This window comes from Hibiscus syriacus, unplaced genomic scaffold (assembly GCF_006381635.1).
Source record: "Hibiscus syriacus cultivar Baekdansim isolate YM2019G1 unplaced genomic scaffold, ASM638163v2 tig00110187_pilon, whole genome shotgun sequence".
In the NCBI taxonomy this organism is placed as follows: domain Eukaryota; kingdom Viridiplantae; phylum Streptophyta; class Magnoliopsida; order Malvales; family Malvaceae; genus Hibiscus; species Hibiscus syriacus.
Genome location: NW_024062618.1, coordinates 632052 through 650554, shown reverse-complemented (window position 1 = coordinate 650554; position 18503 = coordinate 632052). Strand labels below are relative to the sequence as shown.

The 18503-nt window shown below is 34.7% G+C and overlaps 2 protein-coding genes, 1 long non-coding RNA gene and 1 pseudogene across 3 annotated transcripts; all 4 read left to right on the top strand.

Moving 5' to 3' along the window:
- The first annotated feature begins 1045 nt into the window (after nt 1-1045).
- On the top strand, nt 1046-5206 carry LOC120217550 (probable methyltransferase PMT23). Its single transcript, XM_039214638.1, is given in 12 exon segments — nt 1046-1582; nt 1585-1616; nt 2682-2831; nt 2994-3261; nt 3379-3431; nt 3434-3491; nt 3619-3695; nt 3698-3792; nt 3960-4214; nt 4326-4520; nt 4617-4838; nt 4974-5206. Coding segments are annotated over 11 exon segments (1860 nt in total). The 5' UTR covers nt 1046-1095; the 3' UTR covers nt 4807-4838; nt 4974-5206.
- A 540-nt stretch (nt 5207-5746) lies between these two features.
- LOC120217329 lies at nt 5747-6754 on the top strand (annotated as a pseudogene).
- Nucleotides 6755-8602: 1848 nt separating this feature from the next.
- Nucleotides 8603-11837, top strand: LOC120217551 (sorting and assembly machinery component 50 homolog). The gene is made up of 4 exons (XM_039214640.1): nt 8603-9154; nt 9999-10484; nt 10606-11106; nt 11495-11837. Exons 1-4 carry the CDS (start codon nt 8603-8605, stop codon nt 11576-11578), a joined length of 1623 nt encoding a protein of 540 aa, XP_039070571.1. The 3' UTR covers nt 11579-11837.
- Nucleotides 11838-13360: 1523 nt separating this feature from the next.
- On the top strand, nt 13361-13757 carry LOC120217553. The gene is made up of 2 exons (XR_005525152.1): nt 13361-13468; nt 13572-13757. It is a non-coding gene; the product is annotated as an uncharacterized LOC120217553 (long non-coding RNA).
- The last annotated feature ends 4746 nt before the right edge of the window (nt 13758-18503 follow it).

The window sequence follows — 18503 nt, the reverse complement described above, 5'->3', positions numbered from 1 at the left end:
TTGTTCATTAAGTTTTGAGTTTTTGTTTACAATTTTGTATTATACATATGAAAATATTAATAAATGGTTATAAAAATAAGATTTATTACCTCAAGCGTAATTGGATGCGACGTAAATGATTTGTTCATAGAAAAAGAAAAGGTACGTTTAGCCAAATAAAAATAGTTGATAGGCTTAGACGAATTAAAATAATTAGAAATTTTTTAATTAATATTGTTATAATAACATGTAAATATCAAACATTATTTTACAAATTTTCAGTATAATTTTCTAAAAGTTGGTTGGATTGGACCCGATCAAGCTTAGAGCTACTGTCTCGCGCTTGAAAGTATGGCCAAATTATGTTTTTCTATCATTGTTTCATGTTTATATTGAGGATCTAGTCTCTCTATTCTATTTTGGTCCTTATATTTATCATATTATGGAATTTTAGTCCGTATATGGTATAAAGATAATACAACTAAGCAGTGATAGATCCAGAAATTTAAGAATATATCTAAAATGTTAATATTCTTTTTTTTAAAGTATCGGATGTAATTTTTTTTATTTTTTACTTAATATGTTAAATTAAATTTAATTTTTTTCTCAAAATAATGGGATATACTTGACTCTCTAGGGACTTGGTGTATCCGCCTATACAGTTAAGTTGTAAAGATTTTATAATATTAGATTAGAGAAAAAAAAATTAAATCTATAATTAGACATGATATAACCGCTAGTGAACTATAATTGTTTTGATTGAAACATATTATAACACACTAAAATCTGACTGAAATGGAACAGATTATTTCATATCGATTTAAAATTCATACAACTAGTATATATGGTACCGATTAATATGATTAAAATTTAAATTTAAAAAGTATAAAAGACGAGAATATCAAATTAAAGTATAAAAGACTAAATCATAACTTGTACATAGTACAGGGAATAATAGAAACAAATTTACCTAAAAGTTTTCACGTTATGTTTTTCGTTCATTTCAATGGTAACGACATTTCTAATTCCTTGATGAACTTCAGCTCCCACACGCGGCTGATTTTACTCTGTTTTACTCTCTGCTGTTTCCCTCGGATCTAAGTATAGAAAACCAAAATGGCGATCTCCGTTCAGAACATCTTCAAAGAACGAAAATTTCCTTTCATTTTTGCTCTTACCCTTCTCCTTATTTCCTTCACAATACTCCTCCTATCCAACTCCTCTTTCTCTTCTCCTCTCACTTCCCTCCTCGTCTCCACCGACTTCCACGTCACCACCTCTCAACCTCCTCTTCCTCCGCCGCCGCCGCGATCTCCGAACGACGCAGCCACCGTTTCCTCGCAGACGAACGATGCCGCAGTTTCCTTGCTGGAACCGGCATCGAAAACGACTGCCGTGGCAGCTGGTGACGTGGAATTGAATGTGAGTTTGGAAATAAAATGGGAGAACTGTAAATTAGGTGCGCTGGCGGTGGATTATATACCGTGTTTGGATAATTTGCAAGCGATAAAGGAATTGCAATCGAGGAGGAGGATGGAGCATAGAGAAAGACATTGTCCGGATCCCAGTCCGAGATGCTTGGTGCCTTTGCCGATTGGTTATAGGTCCCGGTTCATTGGCCTAAAAGCAGGGACATGGTGAGCTTCAGCTTTTATATTTTTTGGTAAGATATTTGTTTTTTTATTCGTGTTTTTATTTAGATTGTAGTTCTGTAATTTTAGTGCGAAAAGTGTTCTATAAAGCTGAAAATATGAACTTCTAGTGAACTTCTTTCTAGGAACTATTAGTATAGTTTGAGGTGATGGTGATTTTGAACATTTTGTTTCTTTAATACTAAGCATGCCGAATTTCTATTTTTGCTATATTATTCCTAAGTTCCATTTTTTCTGTAACATATTTATATACACAAACATACTTAGAAAAAATTGAACATTTTCATATAGGGCATATACATATATTCAAGTAGGTTTATAAATGAGTCAAGTTGAGTTCGAGTATTGTTAAGTTCGACTCGATCTGAGAAATTGAAAGTTAAGAGTTAAGTTCAATTCGACTTGAAAGATCTCGAGCTTAAAATTGTTAAGTTCTACTCGAACTCGAAATCAAAAATTGAAGCTTGACTTGAGCTCGAAAAAATTTGAACTCAAAACATTTTTTGACTTAGTTTGATTGAAGTTCAAACTCGAGCTTGGTTCAAGTTTGAACTTGAGTTCCAACTTGAACCTCAAGTATATGAAAGCTTTATATTGTCTTTTTTTGTAAAAATAATATATAAATGTTAATTTACTAATAATTTAATTAAATTTAAAAAATTTAAATGTTAATATATTATTTTTTCGAGTCGGGTATCAAGTTGCTCATCTCGGCTCGTTAAAAAATGGAGTTGAGTTCGAGCTTGAGTCCATTCGATTCCAGTGTTGATCAAACTTTAACCCAGTCAAGCCCAAGTAGCTAGCAATCTATCTTATCTTATTTACAACCTTATATTCAACAAATCTCAATCAAGTTTGAGTAACATAGCTTATTATGTGTGAGTGTGAGGAGTGAAATACAAAGAACTAAAGTCTGATATTCATCAGGTTTTGGGGAAGCTAGGTGCTAAAAGTTGTAGTATGAAAGAAGTTTCTCATGTCTATACATTTCTAACGCTGTTTTACTTGCTGAATAAATGGGTTATATAGCATATTCGTGTTGGTTTGTAGATTTGGTATAGCAATGTTCCTCATCCTAAGCTTGTGGAATACAAGAAGGAACAGAACTGGGTGCGTAAATCTGGTGATTATTTTGTTTTCCCTGGCGGTGGTACTCAATTTAAGAATGGTGTTCATAGTTATATCGATTTCATACATAAGGTATGTTCTGGAATTTTACAATCCTTTTAGAAGATAGCTCTTGATTTCTGATTTGTTGTCTGCTCTTGGTTGAAGAGTAGACCCCGAACGCTTTTTTTTTTCTTTTTCTTTCTTTTGACCCTTCTTTCTTCTCTCCTTAATGGTTTTGTTTTTTCCTTCCAGACTTTCCCAGCTATTAAATGGGGGAAGAATATTAGGGTTATTTTAGTTGGCTGTGGTGTTGCTAGCTTTGGTGGTTATTTGCTGGATAAAGATGTAATTACCATGTCATTTGCCCCAAAGGATGAACACGAAGCTCAGATACAGTTCGCTCTAGAGAGGGGAATTCCTGCTATACTCTCTGTCATTGGTACACAAAAGCTGACATTTCCGGACAACGCATATGATTTAATACATTGTGCACGATGCAGAGTTCACTGGGATGGGGATGGTATCTTTTATTAGTTCCTATCAGCATATGTTTGATCGTATAACTTGTTCCAGCTTTACTTTCTTCGCATATCATGGAATTATTGAGACTTCTGCTGTTTTGGAATGCAAAATTCAGGCGGGAAACCATTATTGGAGCTGAACAGGATTCTCAAGCCAGGAGGATATTTTATATATGGTCTGCTACACCAGTTTATCGAGATGATGAGAGAGATCGTAAAATTTGGAACTGTGAGAATATCATCCTCTCTTACTTTTCATGGGGAGATACAAAATTGTTTTCCCTTAAGATTTTCCTTGTGCGTCATTATTAGAATCTAGATGTGCTAAGCTGTCCAATATTCTGTATTTATATCAGCAATGGTGGCTTTAACAACAGCCATATGCTGGAAGGTTGTGGCTAAAACTGTTGATTCAACTGGAGTTGGGCTCGTAATATATATCAAAAGCCTTCCTCATATTCTTGTTACAAACGGCGCAAAGAAAAACTTCCACCCTTGTGTGAACAGAAAACCAAGCAGAATGTCTCGTGGTAATTTTTTGGGAGTATTATCCATATGTGCACGGGTTTACTACTTCTGATGTCTAGACTGAAGCAATTTAAACTGTAGAGTTGTGTCTTAAAATAACGTTCGCATATGTGGTGTCATCTTCTTTTCCGTTGAAATTGATTCTAATGATGTCTATTGAGTTTGGCAGGTATGAGCCTCTCAGTCATTGTATTTCGCATCTTCCAGTCGACAGCATGGGTAATATGCTCAGATGGTCCACACCATGGCCCCAGAGGCTTAGCAGTAAGCCTCCAAGCCTTCCATCTAAACCAGATGCTGAAGATATATTCAATGAGGACACCAAACATTGGGCAGCACTTGTATCGGATGTGTACCTCGGTGGGCTGGCTATAAACTTGGCACGGATAAGAAATGTGATGGATATGAATGCTGGTTATGGAGGGTAAGAAATTTAACAACTTTTTTATGTAAAAAGCAAACATTGAACAGATGTATCAAGTTGAATTTACTCTTGTAAGAGTTCTCACACTCATATTGAAATTGTTGTTTGCAGATTTGCTGCGGCACTTATCGAGCAACCTCTCTGGGTGATGAATGTTGTACCAATTCATGCACAAGATACCTTGTCCATTATTTTCGAAAGGGGATTGATCGGAGTCTATCACGACTGGTGTGAGTCTTTCAATACTTACCCTCGAACGTATGATCTACTGCATTCCAGCTTTCTCTTCAAAAACCTAAAAGATAGGTACGCTGTTGCGATAAACACTTAAACACAACTGATCTAAATTTACATGTAATTTTGAAGTTATTGGATTTATGGTTGTTGGACAATTTGCCTCAGATGTGACATCATCGATGTAGCTGTGGAAATTGATCGTATAATGAGACCCGGTGGATATCTTTTGGTCCAAGACACCATGGAAACGATTAAGAAGCTCAATCCGATACTGCGCTCGCTTCACTGGTCAACAACTCTTTACCAAGGCCAATTTCTTGTTTGCGAGAAGGGTTTTTGGCGTCTGAGTGAATGATGACCGAAAAAGAAACATGGACAGCAATCAAGGTTCTTCCACTACCGATTTGCTCTCGATTATGATTGCCTTTTAACCATTGATTATCTAGCTTCTGCACTGGAATTCAAAGTTGCAACATTCAAATTTACCTTGAATTCAAATATCTGAGTTTCCATAAACAACAGGTTCAGCAGAAGTTTTGGACAACTGCGTTACGCGGATGCAAAGTGAGCGTTTCATTCGACACGAGTATATTCAATTTCTTTTAAATTTCTATATATTCGGAGGATTATAGCCCTCTATTTATGATCAAATATGTATCAGATAACTTTTTTTAAAAAAATGACAAGTAAAAATAATGTAGATGAATAGGTTGTTGAACTTGAACAGATGGAGAGAGAAAATCATAGCATATGGTTATGTATTATTCACGTTTTAGTTAAAATTTGATTAAGGTTCACTTTGAAAGCTTAACTAGGTTGGGGAATTAATTAAAATTTTGATTATTTAAGTTTAATAAAAATAGTTTATATGATTTAATAGATTTATATATAGGTCGTGAAATGAAATATTAAACTTATAATATTTTAAGCTTAACTTTATAATTTTATATTTAATCCAACTACAAGATAATTAGGTGGTCATTACAAACTCCAAACATATGTTAAAGCACCCTAAGGATTTTTTTTGGGGGGGGGGGGGAAGAGAGATCTTATCTTAAATCTTTATGAGATGATTGATCGATAATTCTTTGTTCAAGTTAAAGATATGAACTACGAACTATCAATTTAATTATTTTTTATTTTTTAAAATATTATGAGCTATTATCCCATTCGTTATACATCAATTTAATTATTATTAAATTGGTAGTACAATTTGAATATCAAATTGACGAATCTTTAGGACTTGGGCAGATTAAGTTGTCCAAGAGTTCTTGGGGTCCTTGGAAGAAAGATGAAACTGGTATCGGCTGCTCTCTAGAGGTGATTTTTTATCTTTAAGACATGTTAGAGATCAGTTGCCACAAGATCTTGTTGATGCTTATGACAAGTTCCAAGAACAAGTTGACAAGCATTTGGCCCCTACCAAAGCAAGAATGGTATTTGAGGAAGAAGAAAAGAGGGTATGAGAAGAAGAGGAACAGAAATATTCTGAGCGCAGGGTAGATGATCTGACCAAGTTGTGTATGAAGGTTTCTGCTTCTATAGAACTTGTTAGGAAGGTTGTTAGAATGGTGGGTTTTACAAATAATATGGGTCGTCCAAGGCCAATCGACTTACTTTTGCATTGGAAGATGCTGACATCGTTAAGTGGTACGCTGGTGTTGGAAGGAGATGGCTGGATTTCTTCTGTTGTTGTCACAACTTCAGAATGGTGGAAACGGTTGTTTCTTATCACTTGAGGTTCTCTTGTATTTTAACATTGGCACACAAGCATGAATCCACCAAACTTGAAGCAATTAAACATTACAGTAAAGATTTGAAAGTCTCGAATATAAATGGAAACGAAGAAGTTTACTTCCCGACCGAGAGGGATATTAAGATGACGGGTGATAAAAATATTTCAGACCCAAAATTGGTGGATGGCGCTATATCTCGACTTTGATCAGATTGGCATCCGATGAGCTATCACATCCTTGTGTTGCTCATTTCTGTGGAGAACTGATACAATCATTTATAGAGTTAGGTTAATGCAAAATCATCTGAATCTGAATCCCCTGGATGAAGCTCAGTGGGTTAAGGGTATGGGTGTTATTCATGAAACCTTGAATCAGATATGCTTGCCTCTGTCCCGATCACATAAATGATATATACATGGGTAAAATCACCCTTCAGGATATCGACTGCACTTCATTTGTGGAAGTGGACTGAGTGGGCTTTGAATGGGTCAAAATGTATCTGAAATGTGCTAATGATCTGCCGCAGAAGAGCTGAAATTGATTGAAGAAACCAAAAAGACCACATTGGAGTAAGCTTCTAAAATCTCTCCTACTCTTCCAAAACCTTCTATTATATTTGGGGACCTTTTCGACACGAATACACCATATTTCTTTGAAGATTCATGTCTTAAACTTGTGTCCGACACATTTTTATACATAAGTATGCCACACAAATACTTGAAAAAAAACTTGGAAATAAATTGAACATACCCAAGCACATATTTGTATCCAACAATACCTGGATTTGAATAACGTAGTTGTTGCGTTTCAGGTGTACTGAAGCTGAAGAGATCAGAACCTGTGAAGATTTCGGCAATGTGACTAGTTCTTCAACTGTTGCCATTGTGTACAAAGGCACATTGTCTAGTGGGATTGAAATTTCTGTGGCCTCCGTCCCGATGAAATCTGCCCAAGATTGGCCGAGAAATTTAGAAACACAGTTGAGAAGTACTCCGACTACATTCTGAGTATCGGATCTTATTGGTTTGTCTAACTATTTCTAGTTTTATGGTTCCAGATTGAAACGTTATCGAGAATCGATCACAAAAAATTTGCCAACCTTGTCCGGTATTGCGAGGAAGACGAGCCTTTTGGTGCAGATCAAGTGGAGAAAATCGAAGAGGTGATCAAATCTTGTGTCCACCCCGAACCTCGACAAAGACCAAATATGAGAGAAGTCGGTGCTAGACTCAGAGAGATCAACGCAATTACGCCCCGAATCACGATTCAATACACATTTCGTAACGAAACTTTAAAGGGGTCTACTTCCCCGGTCTTAAAGATGTTTCGACAATAATTACAAATTTTTATATTAATTTAATATTATTGGATGAATATATAGTAATGATTGAGATTAAAAGCTAGAATTAGGAGATTTTTATGAAAAATATATAATTTTAGCTATCAATTTACACTTATATAATAGTCATAATTTAGTGAATCTATTTTATTTTTAAATCGTGTGGGTGGATTATACTATATAGAGAGAGAGAGAAAAAAAAATTAAAATTCAATAATATGATGTACATTTTTAATATTTTACATATTTTTTGAATCGTTATATTAATTAAATTTAACGATTGAGACTAATTCTTTTATACGCAGGATAGTTACACTTTTTTCTGTAAAAGTCTTCTTATTTTTTAATAATAATCTTAGTCATCTGTTATATATAAATAGGATTAGAATCTACCTAGATAATATAAAACTTTTTTTTTGTTTTATACGGATTTAGGAACATTTGATAAGTAAAAATAGATGGTTGAGATTAACATCTAATTTTTTTTATATTTTATACATCCAACGGTCTTAAATCTATGTAAAACTAAAATAGTTTAATATTGTGTAATAAGATAATATCTAATATATATATGATTTTGATTTCAATGTTTAATTTGGTTAATGATTTTTTTGTGATCCATTCCCATAAGGTATCCAAATTTAGTTTTAAAGTATAATTTGATACATAAGTTTAAATGTTTTTATGACTTACATTAATATTTATTTTTAACATTTTATTCTAAATTAGTACTTACGATAATTAAATTAATTTTAAATTGAAAAATTAAATTAATATTTATAATTAGATAAAATAATAAAGTATCAAATTAAATATTTAAAACAAATTTAGATACCGAAATATATTTGTTAAAATTTTATTTATAAATGAATGAGAAAATTTATTGAAATGCTAAATCAACAAGTACCAAAAGTATTAGTGATAAAATAAGAAAAAGTAAAGGGACATCTTAGCAAAATCAAAATCTTCCCTAATAAACCTTTAAACATCAAAAACCCCTGGCACCGCCGCCCGCCTACTCACTTCACTGTCTTCGCTTTGCAAAGTTGAACGTTCCCCTTGTTCCCCATTCACAAATGTCAAACCCCGATTCGGTACCCGAATTGGCTAAGCCTAATCCGAAATCCGACCCGGAACACCAAAAACCCTTCAACACCAACGAAATCGACGAAGAAGAAGATGGCGGCGATGACGAAAACGACGTCGAAGATGATGACGAGGACGAAAATGACGGCGTATTCGGAGGACCGAACCGGCCTAAACCTCAATCGCGAGAGGCTCGGTTGCGTTCGGAGAAACACAAAATGGACTCGCTGATGCAGCGAATGAAAACCGGTCCGGTTTCGGTCCGCGTCCACGACGTCATCATCAAAGGGAACACGAAAACGAAGAACCATATAATTGAAGCCGAGACGGAGGTGTTGAACAACGTCGGCTCGATGCAAGAGCTGTTGAAAGCGTCGCAAATTGTGAATTTGCGGCTGCAATCGCTTGAAATTTTTGATTCCGTGAAAATTACGCTCGATTCCGGTCCGCCTGAACTTCCTGGAACTGCTAATGTGATTATCGAGGTTGTTGAGACTGCCGGCCCGCTTTCGGGAGAGATTGGAGCTTATACGAAAGCGGAGGTGAATTTCGTTTTTTAATCTGATTTTTTGAAGGTTTATTTTGCCCTCTAGTTTGCGTGTTTTGAATTATATATGTTTGGCTACTGAGACATTGGAGGAAAATTAATTGCAATGCGGTTTTTTTCTAGACATGGGTTAAATGGAATATATGAAATATGAATAGTTGGGATGGAATTTAGTTTTGAGTTTAATATGCTGAAATGAAAATGTCGTAAATTCTGGTTATTGAATTAGTATAATGTGGTAATTAGCTATGTTACTTGGACTCTTGCATGAATATTCAATATGGGTATGTTCAATTTTTGTGAATTTGTTTCTGTTGGATACGAGAATTATTTGACAAGGGTATGACTTTGGTGAGTCGTATCCCATACTCGTGTCCAAATGTTTGTTCGATACTTGAAAAAAAATGAAGAGTCTGAGCAACATAGTTGATTAGATTTTGTGGAGAGGAACACTTCCTTTTAAGCTGATCGAGCATACGGAATAACGACAATGCTAATGAATGAGAATATTGTGAATGGGAGGATGTACATGGCTGCATTATTGATATTTATTGAAGGTTTAGATGGATGAAAGAGTAGAAATCTTTTCCAATGTTATATTGAAGATGCATTTTGTTCCATTTGTATGATATTTATACCATGCGTAATATGTATATAGTTATGCATTTAGTCTACATGCGACCAACCAAAAGTGATATTGCAAATAAATTAGACAACCATGATCATAATATTTATACTAGCTTTGATATGGAAAATTATGTTCCTTCTGCCGTTTGATCCCCAATTTTCTGTATGAAGTCTTAAATTTGAGCTTTTAAATTTGTAAAATGCCGTTGTAGGCTAGATCTTCCACAGTGGAAGGATCTGTCAAGTACAAAAATTTGTTTGGTTATGGGGATCTTTGGGATGGTTCATTGGCATATGGAATCGGTCACTCAGCTGAGTTAAGCGCTGGCGTGTATTTGCCACGCTTTAAAGGACTGGTAACTCCTGTCACAGCACGAGCATACTTACTATCCCAAGATTGGCTTAAGTTTTCTTCATACAAAGAGCGATCAATGGGCCTGTCTCTTGGATTATTTTCAAGTCAACATCATGATGTGGCATATAATCTTGCATGGCGTACCTTAACTGATCCATCACAAATGTCATCGAGGTCCGTAAGGAGGCAGCTTGGCCATATTTTACTTTCTTCTATGAAGTATACCTTCAAATTTGACAGGAGAAATTCCTCAATGCGGCCAACTCGGGGTTATGCTTTTGTTTCTACTACTCAACTTGGTGGGCTTGTACCTGATAGTCGGAGCTTACGATTTCTTCGGCAGGTATGAATTATGCATGCTTCTCATTTACCCCCAAGCATTCTTTTTTTCTCACAAACGTGTGTTTGTACGTGTTTGTCAGAATTGCTGTTTGTCATTCTTTTCCATTGATGGTTTGTGACAGGAATTTGATCTTCGTTACGTTGTTCCTATCGGATTTTATCATGCTGCTCTTAATTTTGGGGTTTCTGGTGGTGTTGTCTTTCCATGGGGGGACGGGTTCTTGAGTAAACCGTCATCTCTGCCAGAAAGATTCTTCTTAGGTGGCAACATATCTCCAGTTTGTGCTTTAGGAGGGCCAACAGCATTATGGGGATTTAAGACAAGGGGATTGGGTCCAACAGAGCCTAAAAGGCAGGTTAACGATGGAAATGTCGGTCCTTCTGGCGTGGATTTTCTTGGAGGAGACCTTGCTGTCACTGCTTTGGCAGACCTTTCTTTTGATCTACCATTTAGGTGGTTTAGAGAAAAGGGAATCCATGCTCATGTGTTTGCATGTGCTGGTAATGTTGCCAAGTTAACCGAGAACGAGTATCGCAATTTCTCTGTTCAGAAGTTTGTAGGGTCACTTCGAAGTTCAGTAGGAGTTGGACTTGTTGTCCCTACGAGTTTATTCCGAATGGAGGTTTGTGTTCTTTCTCTTTCTCTTACCTTTATATTCCCTGAGTATTATATCATCAACAATTTCTGATGGATAAGCTGGGGTGGGGAATTTGATCTTGGGATAGGATCTCCTTTCGCTGTAGAATATTTGACTGATCATATAGGTCCGCTTCGCCTTTCATATCAGTTGATGCTATTATTGAGGAAGAAATGTATACTGAAAGTAGTCGAGATAGGTTTTTAAGATCTGTTTCTCGCAGAACTTCCAGCATATAGATACAGAAAGCATATCGCCGATGATCGTTAATTTTTTGCACAGTGCTTTCCATTATGTTTGTTTCATGTTTTTAACAAGTCTAGGAGCTGGGATTTTGTAACTAGAACACAAATTTTCCTCCTTTCTGGTCCAGCTTAACTACTGCTGTATACTGAAGAAGTTCGAACACGATCAAGCAAGAACCGGTGCCTGGCTTACTTTTTCTCCTGCATCCTAGAATTTCAGACCTTATATCGTGTCCGACATGAACGAAAACCGGTGTTTGGCTTACTTCCTCTTGCACAAGACAGTTTCGGAGGTGTCCGGCGGAATTTTGGAATCAGTTCGATGCTGAATTGACATTTTCTGTGTTGTTACTTGCTTTTCACCTGGAAAAATAGGTCAACGTCATCACAAATTGTATTTCATATTCCAGTTGCAACAATCTTGGCGGAAGCAACTTTTAAAGCCACTTTTCCTTGTAACCCTTGCAGATACATTTCGGGATGATTATTTGATCGGATCGACTCAAATTAAAAAATTTGAATTAGTCGAATTTATATTTATTGTTTTATCAATAAAACTTTAATTTGAAAATTTTTCGAGTCAAGTTCTTAAAATCCAAGTTAAATTAAATATATTTAATCATTATTTAAATTTAAATATAATTATTTATAATATTATATTATTAATTGATTTTAATTTAAATCACTCTCTTTAATCATATTGTTTATATATATATATATATATATATATATAAAAGGATGGGCATGGGACTCGAACCCGATGGGTTCTGACCCGACTCGTTCGGGTTGGGTTAATTTTTAAAAAATTGGGTTCGGGTCGAGTCGGGGTTTTTTTAAAGATATTGTTCGGGTCGGTCAAATTTTAGTTTAGGGTAAAAAATACCCGACCCAATAAAAATATAATTTTACCTTATATATTTAGGAATAATTACAATAATACTCCTTTATATATTATTTTTTCAATTAAATCACTGTTTTTATTGAATAAAAATAATATTTTATTATTATTTCGGGTCAAGTCGGGTTCAGATTGGAGGATATATATTTTTCAGGTCGGGTCGGGTAAAAACTATAAAATTTTCGGGTCGGGTCAGGTTGGTCGAAACCTGACCCAAACTCGACCCATATCCATCCCTATATATACATATAAGGTTAGGATCCACTTATATAATGTAAAATTTTTTAGTTTTATATGGATTTATAATTGTTGTATGAGTGAAAATAGATGATTGTGATTGACTTTTTTTTTCTTCTTCCAATGAATATCTTCTCATTTTCTATTATCAATCTCATCCATCTATTTCCAGTTATCTAATAGTCCTAAATTTATATATAACTAAGAGTTTTATATTGTTTAACAATATACTACTATATATATATATATTCTTACTTTACTTTTAATTGTTTTTATATTTATTGTGTATTTGGATATCTAACGGATCATTTAATTAATTCGTATTAAGATAATAATATTTGTATTTGACATAATAATAAATAGAAGGGTAAACTACACGTTTAGTACTTAATTTATTATTTTTGTTCTATTTTAGTACCCAAACTTTATTTTATTTTAAAATTATACCTAACATTTAATTTAGATTTCAATTTGGTACCCTATCATTAAAAATTAAGAGAATCAAGATGTGATTTTTTAATGATGATGTGGTATTACCTTATGATGACATGTTAACATCAACGTTAAATCTTAATGATAGTGTACCAAAATGAAACATAAACTAAAAATTAGGTATGATTTTGAAACAAAATAATGTTTGAGTATCAAAACAGAACAAAAATAATTGTATAGGTACTAAATATATAGTTTACCCTAAATGGAGTTAATTAAATTATCCAAAAAAAAACTTTATTTTGGGCTATGAAGGCTCCAGAATAGCATAACCCAATAGTCCAATTACCCAAAGCTGAACAACGATGGCCTTTAGGCATTTTAGGGTTTCAAGCTTTCTTCTCTCTATATAATCTCAAATCCCCAGTTTCAGCACATCACTCTTGTCGCAGCCTCTGAAGAAGGAAGCAAAAACCGGTGGTTTCGAGCTGCAAAAAGAGTTCGATTTCGAAGCCTTTTCGCCATGAGAGCTAAGGTGTTAACTTAACCATTCGAATCACGATCTTCATTTTTGATACTTTTCAATTGTTCTTTGATTGAAATATTGAAATGGGTTTTCTTATTTTTGTAATTTTCAGTGGAAGAAGAAGCGTATGAGGAGGTTGAAGAGGAAGAGAAGAAAGATGAGGCAAAGATCTAAGTAATCTAATTTCTTTAGAAGCCCGTAATTTCAATCTCTTGTTCTTTTAATTTTGCTTTGTTTGATGGATACTGTACTTTTAAAAGGATTTTCGTTGTTGTCTTTGATGAACCATTTTGACCTATTGAAACATGTTGAGCTCTTGGTTAAAATCTTGTGGTTTCGGATGTTAATTTTTTTACTGTTTTTTCTGCATAAAGTTACGAATGCTTTGTTAATACGTAATTATGGACGATTGTGGCTATAGATTGAATTTAGGAAAGCATATAGTTAGTGACTAGGCTGATCAGATTGCTTGTATCTGTCCTTTTGCCATTATCATTCAAGTTTTTATCAGCTGTGAAAAATGGGTAATTTAGAATTCTACTTGTATCTGATCAGATTAGCTCCATTGCTAATTTGTGTGGCCCTTGAAATCGACGTTTCCCAGCCAAGTCAGCCTTAATCACCATTATCTATTCAGAAAATAAGCAAGCCACAAATTAGTTCTTAGCCACAACTTGGTTTTTCAAGCAAAGGGCATAGCTGAATCACATGATCGAACCCGAAAAGTAGTAACTTCAGCCACACCATAGATTGGGGTTGTGGGGTAACCTTCGATGGTGTTTCTAAAACATATCTCTATTTGTCATTTAACCCCCCATAACTTGTTGACTGTTTACCCCTTATGCGAAAACAACATAATCAAAATGCTAGGTGTAGGCATGAAAATGCTTGAAATGAGGACACAACCTATTTTAACCATGTTTCCTCTCTCCTGCCATGAGACCTTATAAAAGGTTGGCCTTGGTTACCTACCTGGTTGTGGCCTTATATATGGGGGTATAATTGTTGGATACATTGCTATTCTTCGATATGGTTTCGAGATACCTGTATGTTTTCGGCATTGCTATGCTCGAGTTTAGTTGTTGGATGCATGTATTTTCCTGGTATTACTATTGTCAGCTATAGTTGTATTTTCCTGGTATTATTATGGTCAGCTATAGTTGTACTTGTCGTATACACTGTTTGGGTATTCATTTGCTCTTGTATAGTTGTTGGATACGTGTTGTTTTCGGTATTGGTTTGTTGGTGTTTCTGATATTGCTGGTGGTGATGAGTTGAGGTGCCGAGTTTTTCATGCACGGTGAGATTTAGATTTATGATTCTAATTAGTTCTTTTTAATCATGTTAAATGTGGGAATCGATATTTTAATTTGAGAATTTAATTGAAACTTTCTAGTGCGAGCTTTTTAAAGTAGATTTATGATGCTTCTCATCAGAATCGAAAATTTTCAAGTAGAGTTGAATCAACATTTTAATTCCGTACATTGTTCTTTTAAAAAGCTGATTTATTATGCCCACGTTGGTTTTTTAAAATCGAATGCCTCGATAATTTGTATTTTGAATAAATAGTTGTAATAGCATGACAATATCATCCTTTGGAACTATGATGTTGTAAATCGATATTTTAATTTGAGAATTTAATTGAACTTTCTAGTGCGAGCTTTTTAAAGTAGATTTATGATGCCTTCTCATCAGAATCGAAAATTTTCAAGTAGAGTTGAATCAACATTTAATTCCGTACATTGCTTTTAAAAAGCTGATTTATTATGCCCACGTTGGTTTTTTAAAATCGAATGCCTCGATAATTTGTATTTTGAATAAATAGTTGTAATAGCATGACAATATCATCCTTTGGAACTATGATGTTGTAATTACATTAATAAAACAACTTAACCAAATTTTAGTTGTTAAGAACTAACGAAGGCTTGATAATATTGTTGAGGAAGCCAACTACAGTACTAATTGTCAAAAAAAAAAAGTTGGACATGTTCTCACTAAACTTTTCAGCCAATGTAATATCCTTTTTCGTAGTGAAATGAAAAAAATTATAAAATAATATCCTTTTTCCTTGTCCCTTAACACTCGAAATTAAGACATAAACAAGATATACTATTTATTTTAAATGGTCAATTTAATTTAACATATAACTTAATAAATTGTCAAAAAAAAAATGGGGATTGGTCCTCTGGGGCTCCCATCTTTGGCAAAGCTGAGACGACCATTGGTTAAATAATTTCCCGAGTGTTTTAAATCAAGTTAATATATTAATTATAATCGATTTATACATTATGTCTTTTTTTATTTTTTTGTTGTAATTATATAGCTTAGAAAGTAAAATAACATAGAATTTTATTCAATCCAAATTTTAACAAACGGAAAAGAAAAAAAATGGAAACTCATCCTAAACAATTAGTCCAATATTTTTTTATCCTAAATCTTGGACCTCAAGGAATAACAACAAATACCTTAACCATTGAGGTCGTTTGGTTTGTGCAAGTAAAATATTTTAAATATACTATGATATAATAACATATAGGTTTAATTATGAATTTCATCATTCTACTTTACAAAGTTGAAAAAACGATCTATTTACTTTAATTTATCAAAATCCATTTCGCATATTTTATATAAAAAAAAACCTTCGATGCTACTCCGTTTGGATAACAATCTTAAACATTGTCATTAAATCAAATGACCTATAAGTTAATTGTTTAACAATAAGAACATAATAAAAATTAAGAAATTTTTGATTCAAACGAAACAAATTAACAAAAGTCAACAGTTCAAGTTATGGGTTTACCAATAATTTGACAAACTTTTAAGTTTCCATAAAGTGCAAATCTCAATTATGAGAAATTGAAGAAGATGGACTAACTTATATTTTTTAAAAATAAGAGGATAAATTCAGAATTTCACCAAAAAGTGTATAGTAATACAAATTTATGAGTAATTAATTTCATAGACTCAATTAATTGAACGGTGCCCCTCAACGAACCATTTCAGGCGGGATTTCTGTAATGATTCTCGTTCTTCCGTTCTGTACAAACTCCATAATTTATGTTTGTGGCAGTTTATCTCCAAATAGATATCTGGATTGAAACCAGTAGCGAGGTTGGCCTCTTCGAGTGTGGCAATTCTTTCTTCAATCGATTTGATGCAGCCTTCTTTCTTTTGCTTTGAGGAGATGGTCCATTACTTGGACGCAACTTCAATGTTTTTCAAGACTTTTGAAGCACTCAGTCCCCTCGAATTCGAACTAACCTCTTTTATGAGATCGACATAGCCTGGGTCATCTGCCCAATGGTTGAACCACTTGGAAGGTCGAGGACCGAACTGAGTGGATAGGACTTTGAAAACTACTGGGGAATGATTCGAAAGATTTTTCGGGAGCGCGCACTGAACACAATTTGGAAACAAGCTAGCAGCTCGGGGGATAGGAGGAATCTGTCTAGCCTGCTAGCTGAAACCGATGCACCTCCTCTGCATCACGTAAACGGTCCACCCTGGAGAGGGAGGTCTACCATTTTGGGGAAAACGGGTTATTTCCCACACGAACGTAGTTTAAAAATTGACCTAAAATGTCAAGATTAAAACCACCAAAGGTTGCACAGCGGATAAACCTGTCAAACTATATTAAACACAATGAAAAGAACCGAATAAAAACAATAAAGGAGAGAACACACCAAATTTACGAGGTTCGACGAGAATATCGTCTACTCCTCGGGCACCACACCGGATGATAACTTCACTATATCGCCAATATTACAACAAATGGAATTCTTTGAAATTCCCAAAGTGGGAGAATGAAGAATACAAGAGGAAGAGAGAACTTGTTTTAGGGATGATTTCTAATGGAAATACTTAGGCCTATTTATAGTTGAGTTTCAAGAACAATATGTTCAAAGTTTGGCCACCTACCAAAGAATTTTCCAATGTGTACAAGTTAGCCACCAAATATGAAATTCACATGTTCAAAGTTTGGCCACAACCAAGATGAATTTCCAACTTGTCAACTTAATTTCTAGACAAATCTAACAAATCTCCACCTTGGCTTGAAATTACCAAGCCTACTCAACTTCTTCAACTCCCAAATTTGTAGTGCCTCTAATTGCGCTCACAAGCGCCACACACCCGAAGGGTTCATACTTTCAGGATGTTAATCAAGTTCAAACATGATTGAACTTGATTACTGTTACCACATTGGTCATCATATCTGCAGGATTTTCTGATGTCGTAATTTTCTGAAGTAGAATATTTCCTTCTTCAAAGATCTCCCGCACAAAGTGATACCTCACGTCGGTATGCTTAGTCCTTGAATGGTAGACTTGATTTTTCGCTAAGTGAATAGCGCTCTAACTGTCACAATAGAGACTAATGTGACTTTGAACAACTCTCAAGTCTTCCATCAACCCGTTAAGCCAAATTGCTTCCTTTACAGCCTCTGAAACTGCCATGTATTCTGCCTCTGTAGTAGACAAGGCCACCGTAGATTGCAATGTAGACTTCCAACTTACTGGGGCTTTAGCAAGAGTAAAAAAATACCCAGTAGTTGATCGCAGCTTATCCAAATCACCAGCATAATCGGAATCAACATATCCAACCATACACTGACCAAGTGCTTCATCCTGTTTAAAAACTAAACCAATATCCACGTTTTGTTGGAGATACCGTAGAATCCATTTCACAGCTTGTCAATGCCCTTCTCCAGGATCATGCATGTACCTGCTCACAACTCCAACTGCTTGTGAAATGTCAGGATGCGTACACACCATTGCATACATCAAGCTCCCAACTGCATTAGCATATGGAACTTTTTGCCATATACACGTTCTTCGTTAGTTTTAGGAGATAATTGAGAACTAAGTTTCAAATGAGAAGCCATTGGGATACTTACATGTTTGGTATTTTCATTCATGCCAAAACATTGTAATACATTTCTCAGATACTGCTTCTGTGTTAAATAAAGCTTCACTCTCTGTCTATCTCTGCTGATCTCCATACCAAGAATCTTCTTGGCCTCACCTAGATCTTTCATCTCAAACTC

Excerpts from the sequence above, each read along its gene's own strand:
- LOC120217551 (XM_039214640.1), top strand. The coding sequence starts at position 8,603 with ATGTCAAACCCCGATTCGGTACCCGAATTGGCTAAGCCTAATCCGAAA. Across the intron at positions 9,155-9,998 it reads GAGCTTATACGAAAGCGGAG|GCTAGATCTTCCACAGTGGA; the intron begins GTGAATTTCGTT and ends ATGCCGTTGTAG. Across the intron at positions 10,485-10,605 it reads GCTTACGATTTCTTCGGCAG|GAATTTGATCTTCGTTACGT; the intron begins GTATGAATTATG and ends GGTTTGTGACAG.